General features: G+C 37.2%; 1 protein-coding gene and 1 pseudogene across 5 annotated transcripts in view; one reads left to right on the forward strand and one right to left on the reverse strand.

Annotated features, from left to right (window-relative positions):
• HDHD2 (haloacid dehalogenase like hydrolase domain containing 2) overlaps positions 1-23,178 on the forward strand; it is a 36,306-nt gene that overhangs the window by 3,785 nt on the left and 9,343 nt on the right. For 2 of the 5 annotated variants that reach the window (XM_038543354.1, XM_038543355.1), the window contains exons 2-4: positions 4,410-4,520; positions 8,544-8,752; positions 11,759-11,843. In XM_038543354.1, coding sequence (XP_038399282.1) covers positions 4,420-4,520; positions 8,544-8,752; positions 11,759-11,843 — 395 coding nt within the window. In that variant the 5' untranslated portion in view covers positions 4,410-4,419. Of the gene's footprint in view, positions 1-4,409; positions 4,558-7,310; positions 7,546-8,081; positions 8,148-8,543; positions 8,753-11,758; positions 11,844-23,178 lie in introns of those variants that run through there. The other 3 variants (XM_038543356.1, XM_038543357.1, XM_038543358.1) reach the window with 3 other exon arrangements.
• LOC106559052 lies at positions 5,299-7,193 on the reverse strand (annotated as a pseudogene).

The raw sequence follows: 23,178 nt of genomic DNA on the forward strand, positions 1-23,178 counted from the left end.
ATCATTATAGGGAAAATTGACATCTTTACAATATCGGGTCTTTTAATCCATGAAAATGGTACCTCTCTATATATTTGACTTTTTTGTGGCTTTCATTGAAGTTTTTTTGTTTTTTATTTTTAAAGATTTTATTTATTTATTCATGACACACACACAGAGGCAGAGACACAGGCAGAGGAAGCAGCAGGCTCCATGCAGGGAGCCCACTGTGGGACTCGATCCCAGGACCTCGGGATCATGACCTGAACCAAAAGCAGATGCTCAACCACTGAGCCACCTAGGTGCCCCTTCTTTGAAGTTTTTAAGTTTTGACATAAAAATGTTGACATCTTTTATTAGACTTTTCCTGGTAACTTTATATTTTATGATACTATTGTAAGTAATATTTTTAAATTAGTTTTCTAATTATTTTTAGTGACATGTAAATGAAAATAATTTTTAATATTAATTGCTATACTTTCCTGCTGTCTTAGAATCTTGCATTTTTTGTATATACATTCATAACATGTATCAATAGCAATGGTTTTCTCTTTTCCAATCCTTATACCTTGTTTTTCTTGCCTACTATACTAGTTAGGGTATTATTTACACTGTTAAATGGAAGTGGTGATAGTAGCATCCTTGTGTTATTCCTATCTCAAAGAAAATATTTCCAGTATATTGCTGATAAGACTAATGTTGGCTGCAGCCTTTTTGTAGATAGTCTTTATCAGCTTACAGAAGTTCCTTTCCATTTTTATGTGCTCAGAGTATTTAGCATGTACACATGCTGAATTTTATCAATGCTTTTTCTGCGTGAATTGACATGCTCAGACATTATTTTACTTCTTCTATCTATTAATATAAACAACAGTGATTGGTTTTCTAATTTAAACCAACCTAAGAAAAAATAAAAAAATAAAAAAATAAACCAACCTAAGTAGGATAACCCCAATTTGGTCATAATTCTTTTAATATATTACTAGGTTGACAGTTATTTTCTTTCAGCACATTAAAAATGTCATTTTAATGTATTTGGACTTGTCATTGTTGCTGGTGTGAAGTCAGCTACCAGTCTATTGGGTCTTTGAAAGTCATGTGTCTTTTCCCTTGGCTGCCTGCAGGATCTTTGCGTTGCTTCCAGTGTACAGTTATGAATTTCTTTTTATTTGTCTTGCTTGGAATGCTTTGGGCTTTCTGAATCTGCACATGGATAGTTCTTCATGGTTTTTTTTTTTGCACAGATTTTTCAGCCTTGTCTTTTATTTGTTAAACATGTAGGCCTATCAGGCCTATCCAGTGATCTGTCTGATAATCACATTATCACAGGAGCCCTTACAGGACTACTTTATCCACTGTTGTTTCTGTAGGATCTTCTCCCTTATGATCTTTGTTTCTTTAGGTTACTTACTCATTATGCTTAGAATTTTATTTGATTTTATTTATGGAATTTTGTGGCTGTTTGGGCTGAAAGTAATGAGGAGGGTTTGCACTTACTTCAGCCAGGCACCTGCTAGTTAAGATCATTGTAATTAAAATCCTGAAGGTTTCCTAATGACTTATCTTCAGTAATGTGAATTTGGTCTACAGACTGGGTCTAGGGCTGGCTTATGGTTACTCATTCTTTGTGGCACTTTCTTCCTTTTACTCTTTGGGCCAAGTTTCATAGCAGTTTATTTTCTTGTAGTTGACTGAGACAGGGTGGGGTGGGAATATCAGTGATGGTTTATTTCTGGCTCATCCTTACACTGAAGGCTCTGCTTTTAGATTGGGAGGATCTGTCTCTTCAGGTGGGCTCTGAGGTTTATTTTTTGTTCCCTACAGGGATTGGGACAAGAGGGAGCTAAACATAACTTAATGTGGGCAAATGCTCCTAGGGCCAGAACAGGCTACAGTATTCTACTCATCTCCTTGTTTCTTGCTTTGACTCAATCTAAGAAATTCTTTTCTTCCTTGCTCCTTGAAGCTTTATACACACACACACATACACACATATACATATACATACATACACATACACACATATACACATACATATACACACACATATACATACACCTTGAACAACATGGGTTTAAACTGTGCTCATCTACTTATACAGGATTTTTTTCAATAAATACAGTGTAATACTGTAAATGTATTTTCCTTGTGATTTTTAATACTTTTTTCTAGCTTATTTTATTGTAAAAATAGAACATGCAATACATACGACATACAAAATACTTGTTAATCAACTGTTTATGTTATCAGTAAGGCTTCTAGTCAACAGTAGGCTATTAATAGTTAAGTTCAGGTGGAATCAAAAACTATACTTGGATTTCCAACTGTGCAGGGGTCAGCCTCCCTAGCCCACATGTTTTTCAGGGGTCAAATGTGTGTGTGTGTGTGTGTGTGTGTGTATTTTAATCTAGTATTGTTAAGTTTAATTTGGAGAGCTAATTTGGTTACGTAGCCAGCTATATTATTGGAAGCGCAACTCCAAGAATGATTTTTTTAAAAAGAAGCATACCAGAGTTTATTCATAGGAGACTATGAGTAGGAGACTACAAGTTTCTGTCATTGCTCAGGATATATTTGGAACTGTTTTTTTGGAATTGGTTTCAGAGCTAGTAGCATATTCTTTTAAATATCTTTATTGGCTATAGTTGTCCTCCTTTAAAGATGTAACTCGGGCTTATCAGAGGATCCAGCAGTCACACTTCACACTTCTGTTTACCCAAATAATTGAAAACTTCTGTTAATAGAAAAACCTGTGCATGAATGTTTATAACTACTTTATTCATGATCCCTGAAAACCAGAAATACCAAGATAAAATTCGACAGGAGAATGGATAAACTGTGGTATGTCCACATTTTGGGATACTGTTCAATAACAAGATAAATGAGCTTTATTGATTCTGGCAAAAACATGGATGGATCTTCATTGCATTTTACTAAGTAAAAGAAGCCCACCCCAAAAGGCTACATATTCTATGATTTTATTCATATGACATTCTGAAAAAGAACTAGGGACAAAGAATATCAGTGGTTGCCGAGAATTGGTGGAGGGAAGAGCAGTTGATTACAGGGGAGGTACACAGGGGGAACTTATAGGATAATATTTTTGATACTTGTTTGTATGTCTGAAATATTTTATTATAAAAGCAAAAAATGGAAGAAAAAAATGAATAAGCTTAAAAAAAACTAAAAATGAAGTTCCCTCCTCTTCTCTTTAGCTTACCCAGTGTTCTTACTTATTCTGTTATTTTTAAACCATGCATATGCCTTATACTCCACTGTATATACAATGTAGCTCATAATAAGCAAATTTTATTTTTTATTTTTTATTTTTTTTAATAAGCAAATTTTAAAGGGGAAAATATGCAAAAGGAAAGTTGGATGTGGTTAAGGTAAGGAAACCATCTCTTGACTAAAATGACTGTATAGCTTGAAATTTCTTATCTTTAGTGACCTGTAAACACTGCTAACTCCTTGACCACTTATGTCATGTCAGGCTATAATAGTAGAGATGGGCAATTAGAACATTTTCTTTCTTTCTTTCTTTCTTTCTTTCTTTCTTTCTTTCTTTCTTTCTTTCTTTCTTTCTTTCTTTTTTTTTTTTCTGATTTTTAGAATTTATTTATATATACTAAGAGAGCACACATGTCCCTGCAGGGAGAGGGGCAGAGGAAGAGGGAGAGAGAGAATCATAAGTAGACTCCACCCCAGTCTGCTGTGGCTTTATCTCAAAATCTGGAGATCATAACCTGAGCTGAAGACAAGTGTCAGACACTTAACCGACTGAGCCATCCAAGTACCCTTGAACATTTTCATCTTATATAGCAAAAGATGAAAAAGATTTTGCCAGTGGTTTAAGGTTTTCCATCCATCTATTCTTCAGAGTACATTTGTTCATATTAAAATAAATGAATGGGGACGCCTGGGTGACTCCCCAGGCGCTTGAGCATCTGCCTTTGGCCCAGGTGTGATCCCGGGGTCCGGTATGAACACCTCACATCAGGCTTCTTGTAGGGAGCCTGCTTCTTCCTCTGCCTATATCTCTGCCTCTCTCTTTGTACCTCTCATGAATAAATAAATAAAATCTTTAAAAAAATAAGATAAAATAACATAAATGAATTGTTCCACCAAAGAATTATTTTAAGAAATCTGAAAGTAAATAGTAACTTCTCTTTTTTAATACTATTCCCCTTCCTACAGCTTTAATTCAAGATATAAACAAAACAAAACAAAACAAAACCAACCATTCTAAAAGTTTCATGAATCAAATTATGGATTTTGGATTTTTAAAAACACATTCTTTTCTAAAAGAGAAGCAGCTTAACACTAAGCAGTATCTTTCTGGATATGAATGATATTTTTGAAGACTTACCCGTTTTTAATTGTCCATTGTTTCCTAAACTGTATTTTTAATTTCATTTGCTCTCTCCTAGGGAATGAAGGATGGCAGCACGCCGTGCATTAAAAGCTGTTTTGGTGGATCTCAATGGCACACTTCACATTGAAGATGCAGCTGTGCCAGGCGCACAGGAAGCTCTTAAAAGGCAAGCTATTCTCCAGGTTCAGCTGACAAATATGTTTGTAAGTGCCATATTACCAAGGCAGATCATTAGCTAAATGGATGGCCTTAAGATGGCATTTCACCAGCTTACCATATATACAGGAACTGCCTTGGGTTTAGCCACAAGATATATGCACTGTAATTTCCTGCAAACACCAGTTTCTAAACCTTTATTAGGTTTGGCCTTTTGATCTAGTCTTTTTGTTCTTTGTGTGTGTGTCTTTATCTAAGTCAGTAATGTAAATTTTGGAATGAAAACTTAAGATTCTAAAGTACGGAATAAATAGCGTTGGAAAATCACAGATGAACCCTGGAATCACAAAATGAAACATACACATGCACAAAGGCATAGCTCTGCCCTCTACCCCTTCACCCAAAATCTAGCATTGAGTGTGCAACTGCTCAAGTAAAATTCAGTTAAGAGACTTGAAATTTTATATTGGTTTCCATCAACAAAATGTAATGCTTTTGAAGGTTAGAGACTATCTTATATTTCTTTTTTTTTTTTTTCCATTCGAAACACAACTTTATTCTGATTCCAAATGAAAAGGAATGGGAATGACAGTGACACGAGATTTCACCACTGGATATAGTGATGGGACTATAGCAGTCTCATATCTGAAACTCAGGAGGGAAACAGTTGCGTTCCAAAACAGCTAAATATGCAGGTCCAAAAAATGAAGGTGCTTTTCAAACTACCATACTCACTCCAAAGCCCGTTCGTCTCCTTCAGCACCCCAAAGGTAAAGTTACATATTCAGCTATGTAAGAAAGTGGCAAACACTCCACCCCCCCCCCCCGCCCCCCCCCGACATCACAGGACAGTTGCCTATAAAACTAGACTTCTGACCCCAGGCTTTCTCACAGGGCACTTTCTCACAGAGAGCGTCCTCGTCCTCATCCAGGAGAGCAGTTGTCTGAGCAGCCTCTAGATCAGGTTCATACTGTGCTGCCAAAGCTAGATCCATGATAATCTCTGGTGGGGCAAGAGCAGGTATGGTGGCAAACTCCCAAGTTAGGGTCTCCATTTAGTTTTCTAGCAAGCCCTGTGAAGAGCTTTTCAAAGTTGTAGTTACTTTTGGCAGAAATGTCAATAGTACTAAAGGTTCTTCTTTCAGTGGAAGACAATAGACTTTGCCTTAATTGTTCTGTCCTTAATGTCTACTTTGTTGGGACACTTGGGTGGCTCAGTGGTTGAGCATCTGCCTTCAGCTCAGGACGAGATCCTGGAGTTCCAGGATGGAGTCCCACATCGGGCTCCCTGTGAGGAGCCTGATTCTCCCTCTGTCTGTGTCTCTGCCTCTCTCTATGTCTCTTACGAATAAATAAATAAAATCTTTAAAAGAAAATATGTCCATTTTGTTGCCACACAGCACAATGGGGATGTTTGCACACTCCTACCAAATCTCTTTGTCAGTTAGGCTCATTCTTGTAAATAACTCTTGACATTACATTAAATGTTATAATGACACACAGGGCTTGGATGGAATAGCCATCCTTAAGCCCACCAAATTTCTCCTGACCAGCCATTTTCCCTACATTGAACTTAATAAGCCCTCTGTTGGTATGGACCTCAACACCCAAGGTGGCTGCTACTTCTCAAAATTCACCAGTCAGATGATGTTTCATGAATGTAGTTTTTCCAGTTACCACCATTCCCAACCAACCAGCACAAGTTTGAACTGGACTTGGGGTCCTCCTTGGGCAGCCAAGCATGTTGGTGCTTCCAAGGAACATCTCTGGCCCATCTCACTGAGCTCTTATATTTCTGACAGATCAACCACAACACTTAATGCAAGTCTACATATAAATTGGGGATATGGTAAAAATTTATTTAAGCGAACTGATGTTAGTGCTTCCGAATTCTGAAAAAATTACTCATCAGTCAGAACTAATAATGTTATTAAGTACCTTCATCCTAAAATACTTTAGAGAAGTTTTCAAAAATCAGCAGTACTTAGCATGTGGTGCTTATCATTTTCCAACCTTAAAACATTCATAGTATGCTGTTTTTTTTTTTTTTTTTTTTTTTTTCAGAAAATGCAGTGATTAGTGTCACAGCCAGGTGTTAGACCAAAAGATGGAAAAAGACTTTGTATTCTCAAGAAGCTTATTTCCCATTTGGGGAATCAATAAACAGAGAGAGGCTTATGTATCTGGTAGGCCTCTGTTGGAATCTATCAGTTTAGTTAGAGTTACAATATTCATTATAAGTGGACAACATGTTTAAAGCCAAAAGAAAACCTGTTGCAGAGTTGGACTTTGTCTTGACACAGTTTCTCTTTCTAGAGTTGGCTTTCTAGAGAAAAGGATGCCTGTTGATCAGTCTCTTCTTCTATTGGAGTAGAGCTTCTACTGCTTTAATGATGAGCTTTCTATTCGATTGAAAGAAAAATCTTGGGATCCCTGGGTGGCGCAGCGGTTTGGCGCCTGCCTTTGGCCCAGGGCGCGATCCTGGAGACCCTGGATCGAATCCCACGTCGGGCTCCCGGTGCATGGAGCCTGCTTCTCCCTCTGCCTGTGTCTCTGCCTCTCTCTCTCTCTCTCTGTGACTATCATAAATAAATAAAAATTAAAAAAATAAAAAATAAAAAGAAAGAAAAATCTTTTATTTGTAGTAAACAGTGGACACCATCTCTAAGTTGCTCAGTAAACTGTGAACCTGCCAGTTTGCGGGGACAAGAACCTACACATTGTTCTCTTACTGGCACCAACTGGCATGGGGGTGGGGGGTGGGGAGGGTTCCATCGCAAAGAAATCACTAGACTCTGTCACTGCTGGCTTTGGTTTCTGTGGAAGGAAAGAGACTATGGGAAGTTGAAGGACTAGTCAAAAGAAAAGTTTTTTTTTAATCCACATTAAAAGTGATGTGGTAATTTCCATACTTGTACTTGTTCATTTTTAATTCTATTGGTAGTAGTTCTGTTGAAGTAATCAGTTTCTTTTGAGAGGTAAACCACCACATTTAATGTGTTTTTCAGAAAAGCTCTCACACAGACACTGTACAGGTAATCATAATTACAGCAAACCATTTAATCATGGAAATTCATTTAATGCTCTTTGGGTGAATACCTAAAAATATTTTTTCTGATTTATTTGCTTGCTTGTTTTAATTGTGGTTGGTGCTGTTAGGTTTTGTGTCCATTTGAGACAGGTGTAAAACCGACTGAGCCATCCAAAAAAAAGCAACAGGATATTGATATAAAATTTTAAATTGTGACTAAATTAAAATTATTTTTAGATTTTGGATTAAAATACTGTAGGTCTAACAAAATAATTTCCATTTGTAAAGAAAGCTAGACTATCATGAATTGTCTCTCTGGTACCGGCTTACCAGTTTAGGTTCCAGAAGCAGATCATAAAATCAAACAATCCTGTATGTAGGTAGTTCAGGGGGAAAACACATTTCAGTCTGGACAACTGGAATGTTTCTTTGAGCTTTCCAGACAGCTTCTGCCTATTAACTTAGTAACAATTAGTGTTGAGCCACTAATTGGGAAGAAGGGAAAAACATTCTGAAGTATCCTCTGTTCTGTTGATATAGATCAGAAGCTGTACCAGCATAAATCGGAGTTCCTACTGCCACACACACACACCCCAGCTGTGCAAAGTGAGCATTCACTTAACTCCTTGGCTTCTGTTGTCCCAAATTTAAGAGAAGGTTGTACTAGTAGATAATCTCTAAGGTAACTTATCTTTCATAATCTGTGAGTACAGTGGTTACCAAGCTTTGTTTTTTTCACTTTACTAAAACCCTGTGGCAAAACTTAGTTATAGAAGACTCTCAAAAAGGTAGACATAGGTTTTACATTTTGACTTTGCATCCTTTGGAGATGAAGCAGTCCACGGGGTGTGGATAATTTGTAAAAAAGCTCATTAGCAGTAAAAATTTTTACATGGTGACTTACTCTTCATTTTCTGACCTTTGGCAAGTGCTATCAAATTAGATTTTATGGGGATTAGGATGTAAAAGCTGCCTATTGACATCTAAATTTTACTTTCCCAGGTTACGCGGTGCTTCTGTAATCGTTAGGTTTGTGACCAATACAACCAAAGAGAGCAAGCAAGACCTTTTGGATAGGTTGAAAAAATTGGAGTTTGATATCTCTGAAGATGAAATATTCACTTCTCTGACTGCAGCCAGAAATTTAGTAGAGCAGAAACAGGTTCGACCCATGCTGCTAGTGGATGATCGGGCACTACCTGATTTCAAAGGTAGGGGAAATTGGAAAGACACAGAAATTGGTTCTTCATATTTGCTTACAAATCATTCTAAAACTGGACATTTACAAGTGTCTTTGTCAGATTGCCTCTTATTATTATGGAAATGGTCAACAGTTTTAATCTAAATTCATGTTTCCCAAACCTATTTTGACCACAGTCCACAGTATGCACACATAATATAGTAACCCAGTAGATATATGTTTGTGTTTATGTATGTTAAACAGTACTTACTTTTGGAAATGTACTCCATTCTCTATTTGGTTTATTTAATTGTTTGATTTTCATGCTGCTTAGAGCCCTCCAAATTAGCTTCACAATCTGCTAATGAATCATGGCCCACAGTTTGAAAAAACACAGGTCAAAATCACTTTGTGTATTATAATCCTTAATCTAGGAGTCACTGTATTAGTTTGAATAAATGAGATAAACTAAGATCTACTTACTTAAAAATAAGTCTTGGAATCTTACATTTTATTTCAGTTTTTGTTAATAGAATTAATCTGATCCCACTTAAAAATGATTGATTATAGGGAGTTTATATTTATGCTAGACTTGGCTTTTGAGACTGATGAATAAATCTTAATAATATTGTGAAAAAAGGTATTCTGTATAGTGTGAGGTTTTTGCAATGCCCATAAAGTATTTTCAATCAAAATAAAATAAAACTATTTTCTCTTTGGAAAAATTAACAGACTCTGGGAAAATACCCTGGTTTTATGAAGCTTTGCCACATTACTTTTATAAATGACAGAGTGAAATGACACAATATGGAAAAATGGGCATAAAAGCCTCATTATAAAACCATATGATGGCTTTACAAATAATGATTAGGGAAATTCAGCATGAATATGTTGTATATCATTAGGCAGAACCTCAAAACTTCTCAGGAAATAGAACACTGTATCAAGCAGAATTATAATTTTAAGGAACAGAAGCCAACAGAAAATACATTTCTTAAAAGGATCTAAATGCTGACAGTGCACCTCCTATGGAGATTTGTCAATAGCTAGCAAAATGTATCTGAAGCAGAACTGCCACTTGTAGGAATCTATTCCTAAGAGGTGGCTACAAAAATACACAATGGCATACAATCAAAGTTGTTTGTTACGGTCTTATTTGAAATAACAAAGGATTGGAAACAACCCAAATGTTCATTGGAAAGGATTGTTTAAACTATGATATGTCCACAAAATAGAATGCCTTGTAGCTGAAATATAAGTAAGGGCAAATTCTGTCTCTTGATAAGGAGTGGTCTTCATAAGCTATATGAAGTGAAAAAGGGAGTTGTAGAAAACCTTACATATTTTCTGTGTAAGAAAATGAGAGGGAAATGGAGATCTATGGATTTGTCTTATAATTGTGAAAGGAAGCTAAAGAAGAATAAATGGGGGGATCCCTGGGTGGCGCCTGCCTTCGGGCCAGGGCGTGATCCTGGAGTCCTGGGATCGAGTCCCGCATCGGGCTCCCTGCATGGAGCCTGCTTCTCCCTCTGCCTGTGTCTCTGCCTCTCTCTCTGTCTCTCTCTCTCTCTCTGTGTGTGTCTCTCATAAATAAATAAATAAAATCTTTAAAAAAAAAAGAAGAAGAAGAATAAATGGGAAACTAGGAAAAGTAGTTATCTAAATGGGAAGGAAGGGAGAAATGGATTAGGAGACAAAACTTCTCTAAAAGTACTTTGTATAGCTTTGCCTTTGGAACCATGTAAATATTTTGCATATTTAAAAGACAACTAAATGGTAAAAAATAATCCAGTCCCTGAAAACTAAAATCAAATTGAAACAAGTAAATTTAATTCTGTATCAAGTTGGTGGCATAAACCACTTAGAGAAAAGAGTTACTTCAAATGACTTTAAAATACAATATTTTGATTGTTCATGGTGTGATAAATTCTAAGGGTAAAAACTACATTCGATAGTCTTAGTGTTATTAGTAATGTTGATAGTATTATTTTTAAATTATAGATACAGGATAAAGCAAAGTAGTAATTATGCTAATATTGGTAGTACCCATGATTTTATGTGTAAGTGAAAAGAGATACAAATATAAAAATCAAATAAGCTGTATATTACTAATTTTGAATCAAAAATGTCATTATCAAAAAAAAAAAAAAAGATGTCATTATCAACTCCCTTGTTCTCTGAAAAAATACACATTATCCAGATCTTCCACTGCAAAGACCTGGAAGCAGTGATAGCCAGTGCTCAGATGGTGGTGCACTACCATTTCTGAATTACTCACTACTTGTGGCTACTATAAGGAGGAAGTTGGGAATCTAGGTCTCTGCTCTATTTCTTCCCCTCACATTTTGGTGGAATTGACAATAAGAATGCTTCAGGGCAGGCATTGAGTGAGGCAAATAGGCTTAGTTATATAGATAAGCCACAAAACCTTTCATCAGACTTTTAATAACTGTAATAGTGAATGTACCTGTTTGGTTTTCATATCTGAAGTTCTGTTATCAGATACCAAGACTTTAAAATATGCTTTAATTATAGAATAATATTTGTGGAACTAAGAGTGGATTAAGCATTAAGTAGAAACCTGTAGAATCTATAGGCATTCCGTATTTATCATGAATGTGTTAACCTCAGCTGTGTCAATTAGAAAGTTTAATTTCCTTGCCTCTTAGACTTTTAGTCCCTCATCAGTTGCTATTGATCTGATAGCTCATAGAGAACTCATCGCTGTTCTTGTTGATTGTAATCAGTAAAGCTTTTTAAAGTTAGAAATTGTCACTTGTTTGAGAACATCAAGTTACAAGTTTCCATTGAGATCTTCTAGTTACTGAGTAGCTATAACACCATGGAAAAAGAATATGCAAAAATACTAGGAGACTTTTTTTAAGTATTGCTTATACCTCCAAAGTACATTGGGCAGGATAATATCTTAAATTTCAGAGTATGGCTACAGCAAAAATTTGTATTTGATTGACTAAAGCCATTTTATTATAAAACATATCATTGCTGTTAACAATTACATATTTTTTTCCATTCCCAGGCATACAAACAAGTGATCCTAACGCTGTGGTCATAGGATTGGCACCAGAACATTTTCATTATCAAATTCTGAATCAAGCCTTCCGGTAAGTCTTTAGCTCTTTATTTTTCATCTGATCATATAATCCCCTCTTCCCTTCCTGAGTCTCTGTCATGGAAGGTTATAGATATATTTTACTTTCTGGCCACCCAAATTGTACATGAGGATAGATGTCTTCAAGATAACTTCAAGATCAACATTAAATCATATTTATTGCTAGCTTGCTTAGTTTTTTAAAAATAATCAGTATGTTAGAAAGTGATGATCATTGGGGTTTTTCTGGTTTGTAGAATCAATTATCTTGGGGCAGAAATTCAGAATAAAATTGCAGCTCTGAAGCTAGCAAATTTGTAATGGAACCCAAGTCCATGTGCCCAGTGGGCAGCAAAGCCAGTCACTGAGACATATCAGGTTTGCAGCAAGGAAAGAGTTTATTCAAGAAGCAGCCAGAAGAAGAGACTGGAGGACTAGCTTCTAATCTGCCTCCTCCAAGGAGGGAGAGAACAAATGTTTTATAATCAGAGGGGTTGAGATTATATACGTATTGATGAAAAGGGCAGGGAAACTTACATAGCTGTTAATGAGAAAAGATGGATTGTGATCATTGAGCAAACGTATGTAACATCCCATGTTCACTTTGGGGTGAGGATTTGACACCAGAATGGGACAAAATTGAGCCCTGACATCAAAATGGTATCTTAGGACAAAGAGAAGAAGGTTGCTAGAGGCATGCTCTGAGAACTGACATGAACTGAATGGGATCTTGGGTTATATCCAGCAAGGAACGCTGGGCTTTGCTTGTTCATAGGCTGGAACTGTATCAGATGACCTTGAGTCCAGGCTTCTGCAGAGACAGTTGATGGATATGTTAGTGGGGTCTGAAAATTTTAGAATAGCTGATGAGGGGGCAACTGTTCTCTGAAAAACAAGCTTTACACTTTGGGCTTGTTTTAACCTCATTAATCCTGTGGGGCATGGTTTCAGTTTTATCTTTTATTATTATTCCTGTGATTCTCCATTGATTATGTTGTTCTCTGAAGGAAGGTATTACCTTGGTTAACACTCCAAAACAGTACATGTAATTCTTCCCTCAGTGACAGTCTAAGGGATTGAGAAAAGTTGACACATTTGACCACACTTTTTTTTTTTTTTAAGACTTGATTCATTTATTCATGAGAGACACAGAGAGAGGCAGAGACACAGGCAGAGGGAGAAGCAGGCTCCCTGTGGGGAGTCAGATGCAAGACTCAATCCCAGGACCCCAGGATCACGGCCTGAGCCAAAGGCAGATGCTCAACTGCTGAGCCATCCAGGTGTCCCTTGACCACATTTTCAAAGAAATTATTTGATAAGTGATATTAGTAGTCTGAACTGGGATGGTAGCAGTATGGTTGAAGAAGCAGATTTAGGTAGTAGTATCAGCATGACTAGATGGTTGGGTTTAGGGGGTGAATAAGACCAGTGAGTCAAGGGGATCCCTGGGTGGCACAGCGGTTTGGCGCCTGCCTTTGGCCCAGGGCGCAATCCTGGAGACCCGGGATCGAATCCCACGTCGGGCTCCCTGCATGGAGCCTGCTTCTCCCTCTGCCTGTGTCTCTGCCTCTCTCTCTCTCTGTGTGACTATCATGAATAAATAATAAAAAAAAAAAAAAAAAAAAAAAAAACCAGTGAGTCAAGGTGGATGCCCAGATTTCTAACCTGAGCACATGTGACAGAGAACATTTTCTGTTTGGGGTTCAGGGGGTGATAAGGTGGCCTTTGTGGTATCTAACTGGAGGTGTTCCAATGGTTGCTGGCAGAAATGTGGAGAAATACAACATAGAAATGTTCTAAATCTTCACTTTTATGTCCATTTTGCTTAAATGTACTTTTCACTTTTGCTTTAAAAAGGAAGATGGCATCCTGGTTCTCATACTTAAGAATAGACTCTAGAGTGAGATTGATTTTTTTCCCTAGGATTTTTTATTTTTCATAGGTTTTTCATTTTTCATCTTGTCTTTTACTTCTTATCAAACCATTAAACCATGTTATTTGCCTTTGAATTTATGATAAGTAGCTCTAAATATTGCATCAGGATACACTGAACTTGCTTAAAAAATTTTTTTATAATGGCTAGGTAAATTTTTGGTATTTAATTACAAAGAATGCGATAAAAAACATGATTTTCTTACCAGTATGAAGATCTACAGGAATCATACTAATGTATACTTGATGTAGAATTCATTTCTTGATGTAGATGTCCAAAAATGAGAATGTTTGTAGAAAACTTTAACTCACTACAGGGATCCCTGGGTGGCGCAGCGGTTTAGCGCCTGCCTTTGGCTCAGGGCGCGATCCTGGAGACCTAGGATCGAATCCCACGTCGGGCTCCCGGTGCATGGAGCCTGCTTCTCCCTCTGCCTATGTCTCTGCCTCTCTCTCACTCTCTCTCTGTGTGTGACTATCATAAATAAATAAAAACTTTTAAAAAAAAATTTAAAAAAAAGACTTTTTAAAATAATAATAATAATAAATAAAACTCACTACAGGGTTCACACACCTGGCCGTGTTATTTGCTGTTGATCTTGGAATTGGCTGTCCTCACAGATGGTCTTTGTGGCCAAAAAGCACTTTGGGAACAGCTACCTTTTTTCTTCATGTGAACATTAATTTTAGATCCTTGGTTAATAGAAACTACAGCTACTTAATGCACTTTTATTTGTGACTCTCTTAGTCACTGTGATAGTCAAGTCTTTGTTTAAAAGGAACAAACTCGGGATCCCTGGGTGGCGCAGCGGTTTGGCGCCTGCCTTTGGCCCAGGGCGCGATCCTGGAGACCCGGGATCGAATCCCACATCGGGCTCCCGGTGCATGGAGCCTGCTTCTCCCTCGGCCTGTGTCTCTGCCTCTCTCTCTCTCTTTCTCTGTGACTATCATAAATAAATAAAAATTGAAGAAAAAAAAAAAAAGATTTAAAAAAACAAAAAAAAAAGGAACAAACTCACTTTTTCTAGTTGCTCAGTATCCATTCACTGTATTTTATTTCCTGAAGACCCATTGTTATGCCATGTTGCTTGAAGATGTGGGGTACATGGTATTAAAATTTATTTTGCTTCACCTACTTGAGTTATCCTACTTTAGCTTCTTGGGTTGCTGGGGGCAGGAGGAGTGGACTATCTGACCTGCTCCTTAAGTAAGGTTTACCACTATGCCAAAGTCAGTCTTCATGTGAAATGAAGAACCTGCTATGATTTTTACTTCTAAACTTAACCCATTACCTTTTATCCATTTCTTTAGCCACAGAATTCAAGGAGAGGGTATTGACTGATTTTAGCTGGTAATTTGGGAAGGACATATTTAATAGGAAGTTGGGAGGTCTCTGTCTTAGATGATTACTAGACTCAGGGTAATAAAAATGTATGTTGACATAATACTGACTTTGTAATTGCTCGGATGCTGTCTAATTAGTACACTTCCCTAACCATATTGATTTTTTTAAACACTACATTTTAAAACATTACAGTGCATTTATAGGTCAACTCTAATTTCACAAATGCACTTAACAGCTGGGTGGAGAATTAACAGAAGGATTTTAGGTCTTGCCCTTCTTTGCATATTGATGTCTCCACAGAGACTATGCCTTCCAACCAATGACTACAGCTGTTTGGATTGTGTGTGGCAAATATAGACATCTCAAATGAACCACCGATTAGTTAAATTACTATTCAGGTTGATAATGAGAATAAGCATTGGATTTTAAACCCCGTTGCATAGCTGCCTTGAATAACAGCTTTAGGGACATATTGCCCTCGGGCAGATACATCAACCTTCCATATTACACTGCCTCTTATTTACTGTGTTTTGAATGGATAACCCCCCCCCCCCCCCCGCAAAACAGACACACACACACACACACACACAAATGCATAGTACAGTCTGTCTACAAATATGTCTTAAATGTCTGAAATCCAGAAACCTGAATTTAAAGAATTGATTTAAGGAGAGGATAAGAACGACCTATAGGGAATAGACATAATTTGGGTTTGGATTCTAGAAGACATTCAAATCCTAAAAGCCATAGATGGCTTTCCCCCCTTTTATCTAATACTGAAAGATACAAAGTATAACATAATGAACACTCTTAAAATCTTTTTTTTTTTTAAGATTTTATTTATTTATTCATGAAAGACTGAGAGACAGAGAGAGCGCCAGAGACAAAGGCAGAGGGAGAAGCAGGCTCCATGCACCAGCAGCCCGATGTGGGATTCAATCCCGGGTCTCCAGGATCGCGCCCTGGGCCAAAGGCAGGCGCTAAACCGCTGCGCCACCCAGGGATCCCCATAATGAACACTCTTATGCCTATCAACCAGTTTAAGAATTCTAAATTATAAGCACATTTGATATCCCCTGAATATCGTTCCTTGATTTTATCACCCAAGACCCAAAAGTAATCATGGTTTTGAATTTTGTGTTTATCATTGTCATATATTTGTTTATACTTACCACATATGGTAGGTATCCCTAAACAATATGTAGTATTATTTTGCATGTTTTATACTTTATGTATTCATCAATTTGCTTTATCCCCTGGTAGTATTGTATGATTCATCAACATGAATATCCATAGCTCCAGTTCATTCATTTTCACAGCTGTAGTACTAGTTTGTAGCAAGGTCTTTTTTCATCTGCTGACCTGAGTTAGAAGCCCAAAGCTTGAGCATTTTATTAATAGACTAATTATAATTAAATTTGATGATCTTTATTAGGAGAAAGGATGCTAGGCAAGCAGATTGCTTAATAACCTAACTTGAACTTAAGTTACAAGACTAAAAAAAAAAAAAAAAAATTCAGCGCAAAAGTATTATGTTTTCATTGTAGGAAAGTTTAAATACTCAAAAAGGAAAAGAATAAATAAAATTTCCTGTAATCCTGCCACCTAAAGAGAGCCCAGTTAACATGCTAGCACACAGCTCATTTGTTTCCATGCACATAAATATTTAGATGAAAATAAGATATATATATATATACACATATATATATACATACACACACACACACACACACACACACACACACTGTGGTCACTTGCTTTTTAAAAACCCCACAATGTATTGTGCATGTTTTTCTATATTCTTAAATAGTCTTCCAAAACATGTTTGATTCCCACAGCATATTCCACTTCAAAAAGTGCAGTACATTGTGTAGCTGTCGGCTTCCTATCCTTGGTTATTTCCAGGATATTGAGGTTAGTTTTTAAAAAATGAGAACACATATTTTAGGCAGTATTTATGGTTATTCCTGAAGATTGTTTTCAGAAGTATATGGTTGCTGAGTCAAAGGAATTTGGGGAGAAAACTACAGAGAATTGTTTAGCCTAGGAAAAATTAGGGGTTTTTTCCTCCTAACTTAAGAGTAGCTTCTTAAAATGTCATTAAAACTGAAAAAAATGACACCCCAACTTTCACAGTTAAATGCAGAGATGAAGGCTGCTTAAGAATAACGTTTTGAAACTTTGTTGATGACTTATTTTCTATAACTGTTGCCAGATACAGGAATCCTCTGAAAGTCTTAGAGGTGTGCAAAAATTAGGGTGTTTTGTTGTTGTTGTTGTTGTTGTTTTGGTTTGGGGAGGAGATTCTTATCTCCATAAATGGTTTTTCTGTTCAATGTTGAATTGCTTTCTTTTCCCTGTCTCCTTAAGAAAAACTAAAACATTTAATTACTTCAGTATATTCAGTTCCTTAGAAAGGGAAGAAAAAAACCAATAGTAATGGCCTTAGTTATTAAGGCATTTGGATGGGAACTCCTGAATTTTTTCTTGTTGTTTAGAGCCCTGGGCATGAGGAATTCCAGAGCAATGTGGCAGCAGGGCTTAAAGTAGAAATAATTTCTGTGGGCTTTTTCTATTTTGAAAGGGCTGACTGCTATGCAGTTTTTTAAATTAAAGTCCAGACTGTAAAAATAAAACACTTTGGATGTAGGAAATTGTTTAAGACTTAAGAACTTGAGTTATGTGAAGCATTTCATTAGTATATGCAGGAGGACAGCTTTATATGCCAGTCTGAAAATCAGGATACAGAACTGAATTGAGTATCAGTCACTACTCTTATTTTTTAACTAATTGGGGGAAATTCTTTTATGGTCCAGGCACTCTAGCTACTCCAAGTAAAAGCTTCCAGCGAATAAATCACATAAATATACTACTACTGATCTTTTAAAATTTGATGTAAAATATGCATGGTAAGGTATACAAATTGTCAGTATACAACTCAGTAAAATTGTACACATAGCTATGCCTATGTAATCCCCACTCTGATCAAGAGATGGAACATTTACAGCACCCTGAAAGGCTCCCTACCCCGGCAACACCACCCCCCTTTCTTAAGATCACCACTGTGATTTCTGTGTGTACTGCCAGTTCTTGATCTTCATATGAATGAAATCATAATTGTAACATATTCACCTGTTCTTGAGATTACCCAAGTTGTTGCATGTAGCAATACTTAGGTTTTGTTTTGTTTCTCTTTTTTTATTGTTGGCCTTTTTGTACAGTAGTCCATGGTGTGGCTATTCCACAATGTGTTTATTTATTCTGCCATTAATGGTCATTTAGATTGTTTCCAGTTCTGGCTGTTATGAATAAAGCTACTACAAACATTCTCCTACCTGTCTTTGGGTGGCATATGTACTCATTTCTCTCAAATCTGCATCTAGGAATTAAATTACTGGGTAATAGGATATGTACTTGTTTAGATTTAGTAAATATTGCCAAACAATTTTTCCAAAGTGATTATACCAAGTCTTATGTTCCCACTAGTTACTAATGAGAGTTCTATCTACTAATGAGAGTTCTATCTGCCCCCTCATTCTCACCAGTCCCTTGCCAGTCTGTGCGATTGTAGCTATTCTATTTGGTGTCTATAGTGTATCTTACTGAACTTCAATTTGTATTTCCCATATGCATAGTGATAACTTTATGATGTGCCCATTCAGTTCTTTTGCCTTTTCTGGTTGGGTTGTGTTTTTCTTATTGATTTGTAGGAGCTCTTTATTTGTTATATGTGTACAAGCCTTTGGTTAGATATATGTACTGCAGCGATCTTATTCCTATCTGTGGTTTGCCTCTGTTAGTAGTAGGAGAATACATTATAGAATATTGAGAATACTAACTGTATATGAGAACATGGAGTTCTTAATTTTGATGGAATCCAATTTGTCAATATTTTCTTCTGTTCTGCTTAAGAAATCTCTGCCTACCCCATAGTCATGAAGGTATTTTCCTGTTTTTTTTCTACCAGCTTTACTGTCTACCTTTAATAAATAAGTCTAAGGTCTATTTTGAATTAATTTTTGTGAATTATGTGATGTAAATTTTCATTTTTCTTCCGATACAGATAGCCAGTTGTTTCAGCAGCATTTATTGCAAAGAGCCACTCTTTTTTTTTTTTTTTTTTTTTTTTTTTTGAGCCACTCTTTTTATTATAGAATTGCAGTAGTGCTTCTGGTGCTTTTGACATAAATCAAGGGACTATAAATGTATGGCTGTCTTTCTGGATTTTTTATCTGTACTTATGCTGCTCCATACTGTCACGAATACTGTAGCTTTAGAAGTCTTAATATCCAGTAGTGTACATTCTTCAACTTTAATCTTGTTTAAGATTGTCTTGGCCATTCTACATCTTTAGAATTTCCACATAAATTTTGGAATCAACTTGTCGATTTACACACACAAAAAAAGCCCCCTGGGAGTGTGATTGATAAATCTATGAATCAGGGTGGAATTTACATCTGAACAGTGATGTCTCTTCCAGTCTATGAAAATGGAATAATCTCCATTTATTTAGGTTTGGTCTTTACACTCTCTCAGCAATGTTTTTGCAGTTTATTTAGAGTATGGGTCTTAGACTTTTTGTTAAATTAATCTTTGTATTTCATGTTGTTTGATGCTATTATAAGTGGTATTTTATTAAATTTCATTTTTAAAGCTCTTGCTAACACAAAGGAATATAATTGAGTTTTTTATATGTTAACCTCCTATTTATTGATTTTATATTTTCTTGCTAATTCTAGTAAATTATTTGTGGAGTCTTGTTTTGTTTTGGGTTTTGGGTTTTTTTTAAATTTTATTTATTTATTCATGAGAGACACAGAGAGAGTGGCAGAGACACAGGCAGAGGGAGAAGCAGGCTCCTTACAGGGAGCCTAATGTGGGACTTGATCCCAGAACTCTGGGACCACGCCCTGACCCGAAGCCCGATGCTCAACCACTGAGCCACCCAGGCGTCCCTTGTAGAGTCTTTTGGATTGGATTTTCTACATAGACAGTTGTGTCACCTATAAATAATGACAGTTTTACTTCTTCCCTGCCAACCTTTATGTTTTCATTTCTTTTTCTTGCTTTATTTTACTGTCTGTACTAAGACACAACTGCAGTACTAAGTAGAAGTGCTGATAATAAATAGCCTGGTATTGATGAGACAGTTACTCTGTCAGTCTGACACTGGAAATATTTTGAAGGTTTCAATTAATTGTTAATGAGATTTTTCTTTGATATATTTCATGATTTATTGTTTTAATTTGAGCTTTTGGTAGTTTGTCTTTCTCAGGTTGATTGGTATTAGTTTTATTTATTTATTTTTAAAGATTTTATTTATTCATGAGAGACACACAGAGAGATAGAGGCAGAGACACAGGCAGAGGGAGAAGCAGGCTCCATGCAGGGAGCCCAACGTGGGACTCGATCCCAGGTCTCCAAGATCAGGCTCTGGGGTGCTAAACTGCTGATCCACCTGGGCTGCCCCGATTGGTATTAGTTTTAAATGTATTATTGAGTATCAAGGTTTTGACAATCATTTATTTCAATGGTTCTCAACCAGGGACACTTTTGCTTCCCAGGGAACATTTGACAATGTCTAGAGACATTTTTGGTTGTCACAGCTGGGGATGAGGATTGCTACTGGCATCTAGTGGGTAGAAGCCAGGGATGCTACTAGGACAGACACCAGTGCATTTGCTAGTCCAAAATGTCAGTCATGCTGAGAATGAAAAGCCCTGATCTGTATCACCCTCTTCATTTGATAAGAAACTGAGGCCCACAAATATGAAGTGATTTGCTGTTACCTATTTTAAGTAGCAGAGATCCCACACTTCCTATATTTATGAAGAAAAGTAATTGTCATCATCTGATAGATACTATGAAAAGGTTTGCTTTTATCTTCTTAATTCCTCAAGAAGGTAAGCATCACTCCTCATGTTATATACATCAGGACATTGAGACAGGCGGACCTTCATCCATTAATTTATTCAGTAAACATTTAGGGAGAGGTGCCAGAGTTTTTTGTTTGTGTTTTAGAAGTAGGAGATACAGGGATGAGTAAAACTGATGGGCATAGTGGAAATTATATTCTAGTGAGGAAGACAGACCAGTAACAGTTGAGTAAGGATGATGAACTATGGAAAGTGATACAAAGAAAAAAGGGTGAGGAGGGAAGAGATTAGAGGCGAGGAGGAAGCCCACCTTCGATGTGGAGGTTGGAAATGCTTCTTTATTGTGCTGACATTGAAGCTGAGACCCAAAAAAGGAGCAGAAGATAGCTGTGGTAAAAGTCCGGGGGACTGTGTCAGGTGGAGGGGACAGTGTGGATGTGGGCTGATGCGAAAGAGAGTGACATGGTTATGAAGTGAGAAGAGACTATTGTGTCTGGCATACCACCATCGAGAGGGAAGGTGACTTAAGACTGGAGACATAGACAGGGCAAAGCCTTAAGCTGCAGTGAGGACTTTGCATTTTATACTATTTGCAGTGAGAAGTTGCTGAGGTCTTCTGAGCAGGGGAGGGAAGTGATCTCCTCTGTATGTTTAAAACTGCCACTATTGCCTGTACAGTCGATTGGAACAATGGAGCAAGAGTAGAAAGCAGGAAGGCTGGTTAAGAGACCATTGCAGAAGTTCAGGAGAGAAGGAAGACAATTTTGAGATATTTTATTCTTGTTTTGGAATTGGAAATTACTGGATATGGGAGTATCCATACTCCCATACATAGGGTGTGGGAGGATGGGCAAAAGGGAAAAGGCAAGGATGGCTACTAGGAGTCTGGCTGAGGACCTGGGTTGAATATATTGAGATGGGAAAGATTGGGGGAATGACCGTTTTCAGGGGGGCAGGAAGAAAAGGACTAACTAGTTTGACATTTGTACATATGGGAGTGTCTGACAGTTACTAAAGCTGCCGTGTGATTTCATTTCCAAATGCTCCATTTTCAGTGGAAATGATGAAAAGTTTATTGTTTTCCTAGAAACGTTATTTAGAAAGACCGTATAGTACATTTGGAAGAGTACTAGGTTGGTTTTCAGAAGTTCTCTGGGTTGTACGCTCCTCAGTGGTGCGATGATTTTGGCCACCATCTCCGGATGATCTCTTCATCCAACAATGGGTGTGTGGACTTGATGTTCCTTGAGGTCCCTTTTCAGCAGTGTTTTGTAGCTGTGAACATAAGCTGTCCCCTCAGTTTTTCTCTCACTGCTCTGCCTAGAATTTCTGTGTCGTCGCCCTGCTCCTGGACTAGGACTTGTTATGAGTTTACTTTGCCTACATGGAGTTTACAGCCACAGATATTTGAATCAGGCCTTTCTTGTGCCTTTTCCCCCCTTATTTCTTGAACCTCAATAGTTTTATAGTTAGATATAGACAGAAAATTCTCAGATTTCCTGATGTTGCATTCCTTGTTCTAACAAAAGCAATTGATCCTTTGTTGCCCTGACTAGGAGTGTAAAAACACTCCAAGTATTGCAGTCCAATGTTTAACTATAAAAGATCTTTTAATCTGTGTCCTAGCAAACATTCACCTTTTGGTCCATCCTGAATATGCCTTGGCTCTTCAAAGATTCAGTAAAGCCCACATTGTGCAGAGAAGGTGGGTAACAGCAGGAACCACTTCCCTGAGAAATGCCTGTCCTCTCCAGCCTAGTGTAGAACCGGTTCCCATTTAGGGAAATGTGGAGGAACCCACAGTTCAGCCCTTCCAGGGAAGGCACTAAAGTACTGCCTAGGAATTAAGTACACACATCAATCAAGCTAAGTCTTATCCCCAGTTAATATATAATAAAATATTAACAAAGCTAAATCAAATGAGTTTTCAGTTTAGCTATGTAAGTGGAAAGCAATTTTGAGGTCTGTTGCATAAAGAATTCCAGTTCCGTGGTAGAGTAGCAAATAAATGGGATTGGGGGTGGGGTGACAAGGGCGGGGCGGGCGGGGGGAGTAGATAAATCACCGGTTATTATCTCACTGCTATCAGCAGTGGTTCTTTAAGGCCAACATAGTGGCTTTATCAGGTTTTCTAACAGTTGGATTTCAAGATTTGTTTGAAGAAGTAAATTTGTATTAATTCTAGTGAATACATT

This window comes from Canis lupus, chromosome 7 (assembly GCF_011100685.1).
Source record: "Canis lupus familiaris isolate Mischka breed German Shepherd chromosome 7, alternate assembly UU_Cfam_GSD_1.0, whole genome shotgun sequence".
NCBI classification, from domain to species: Eukaryota; Metazoa; Chordata; class Mammalia; order Carnivora; family Canidae; genus Canis; species Canis lupus.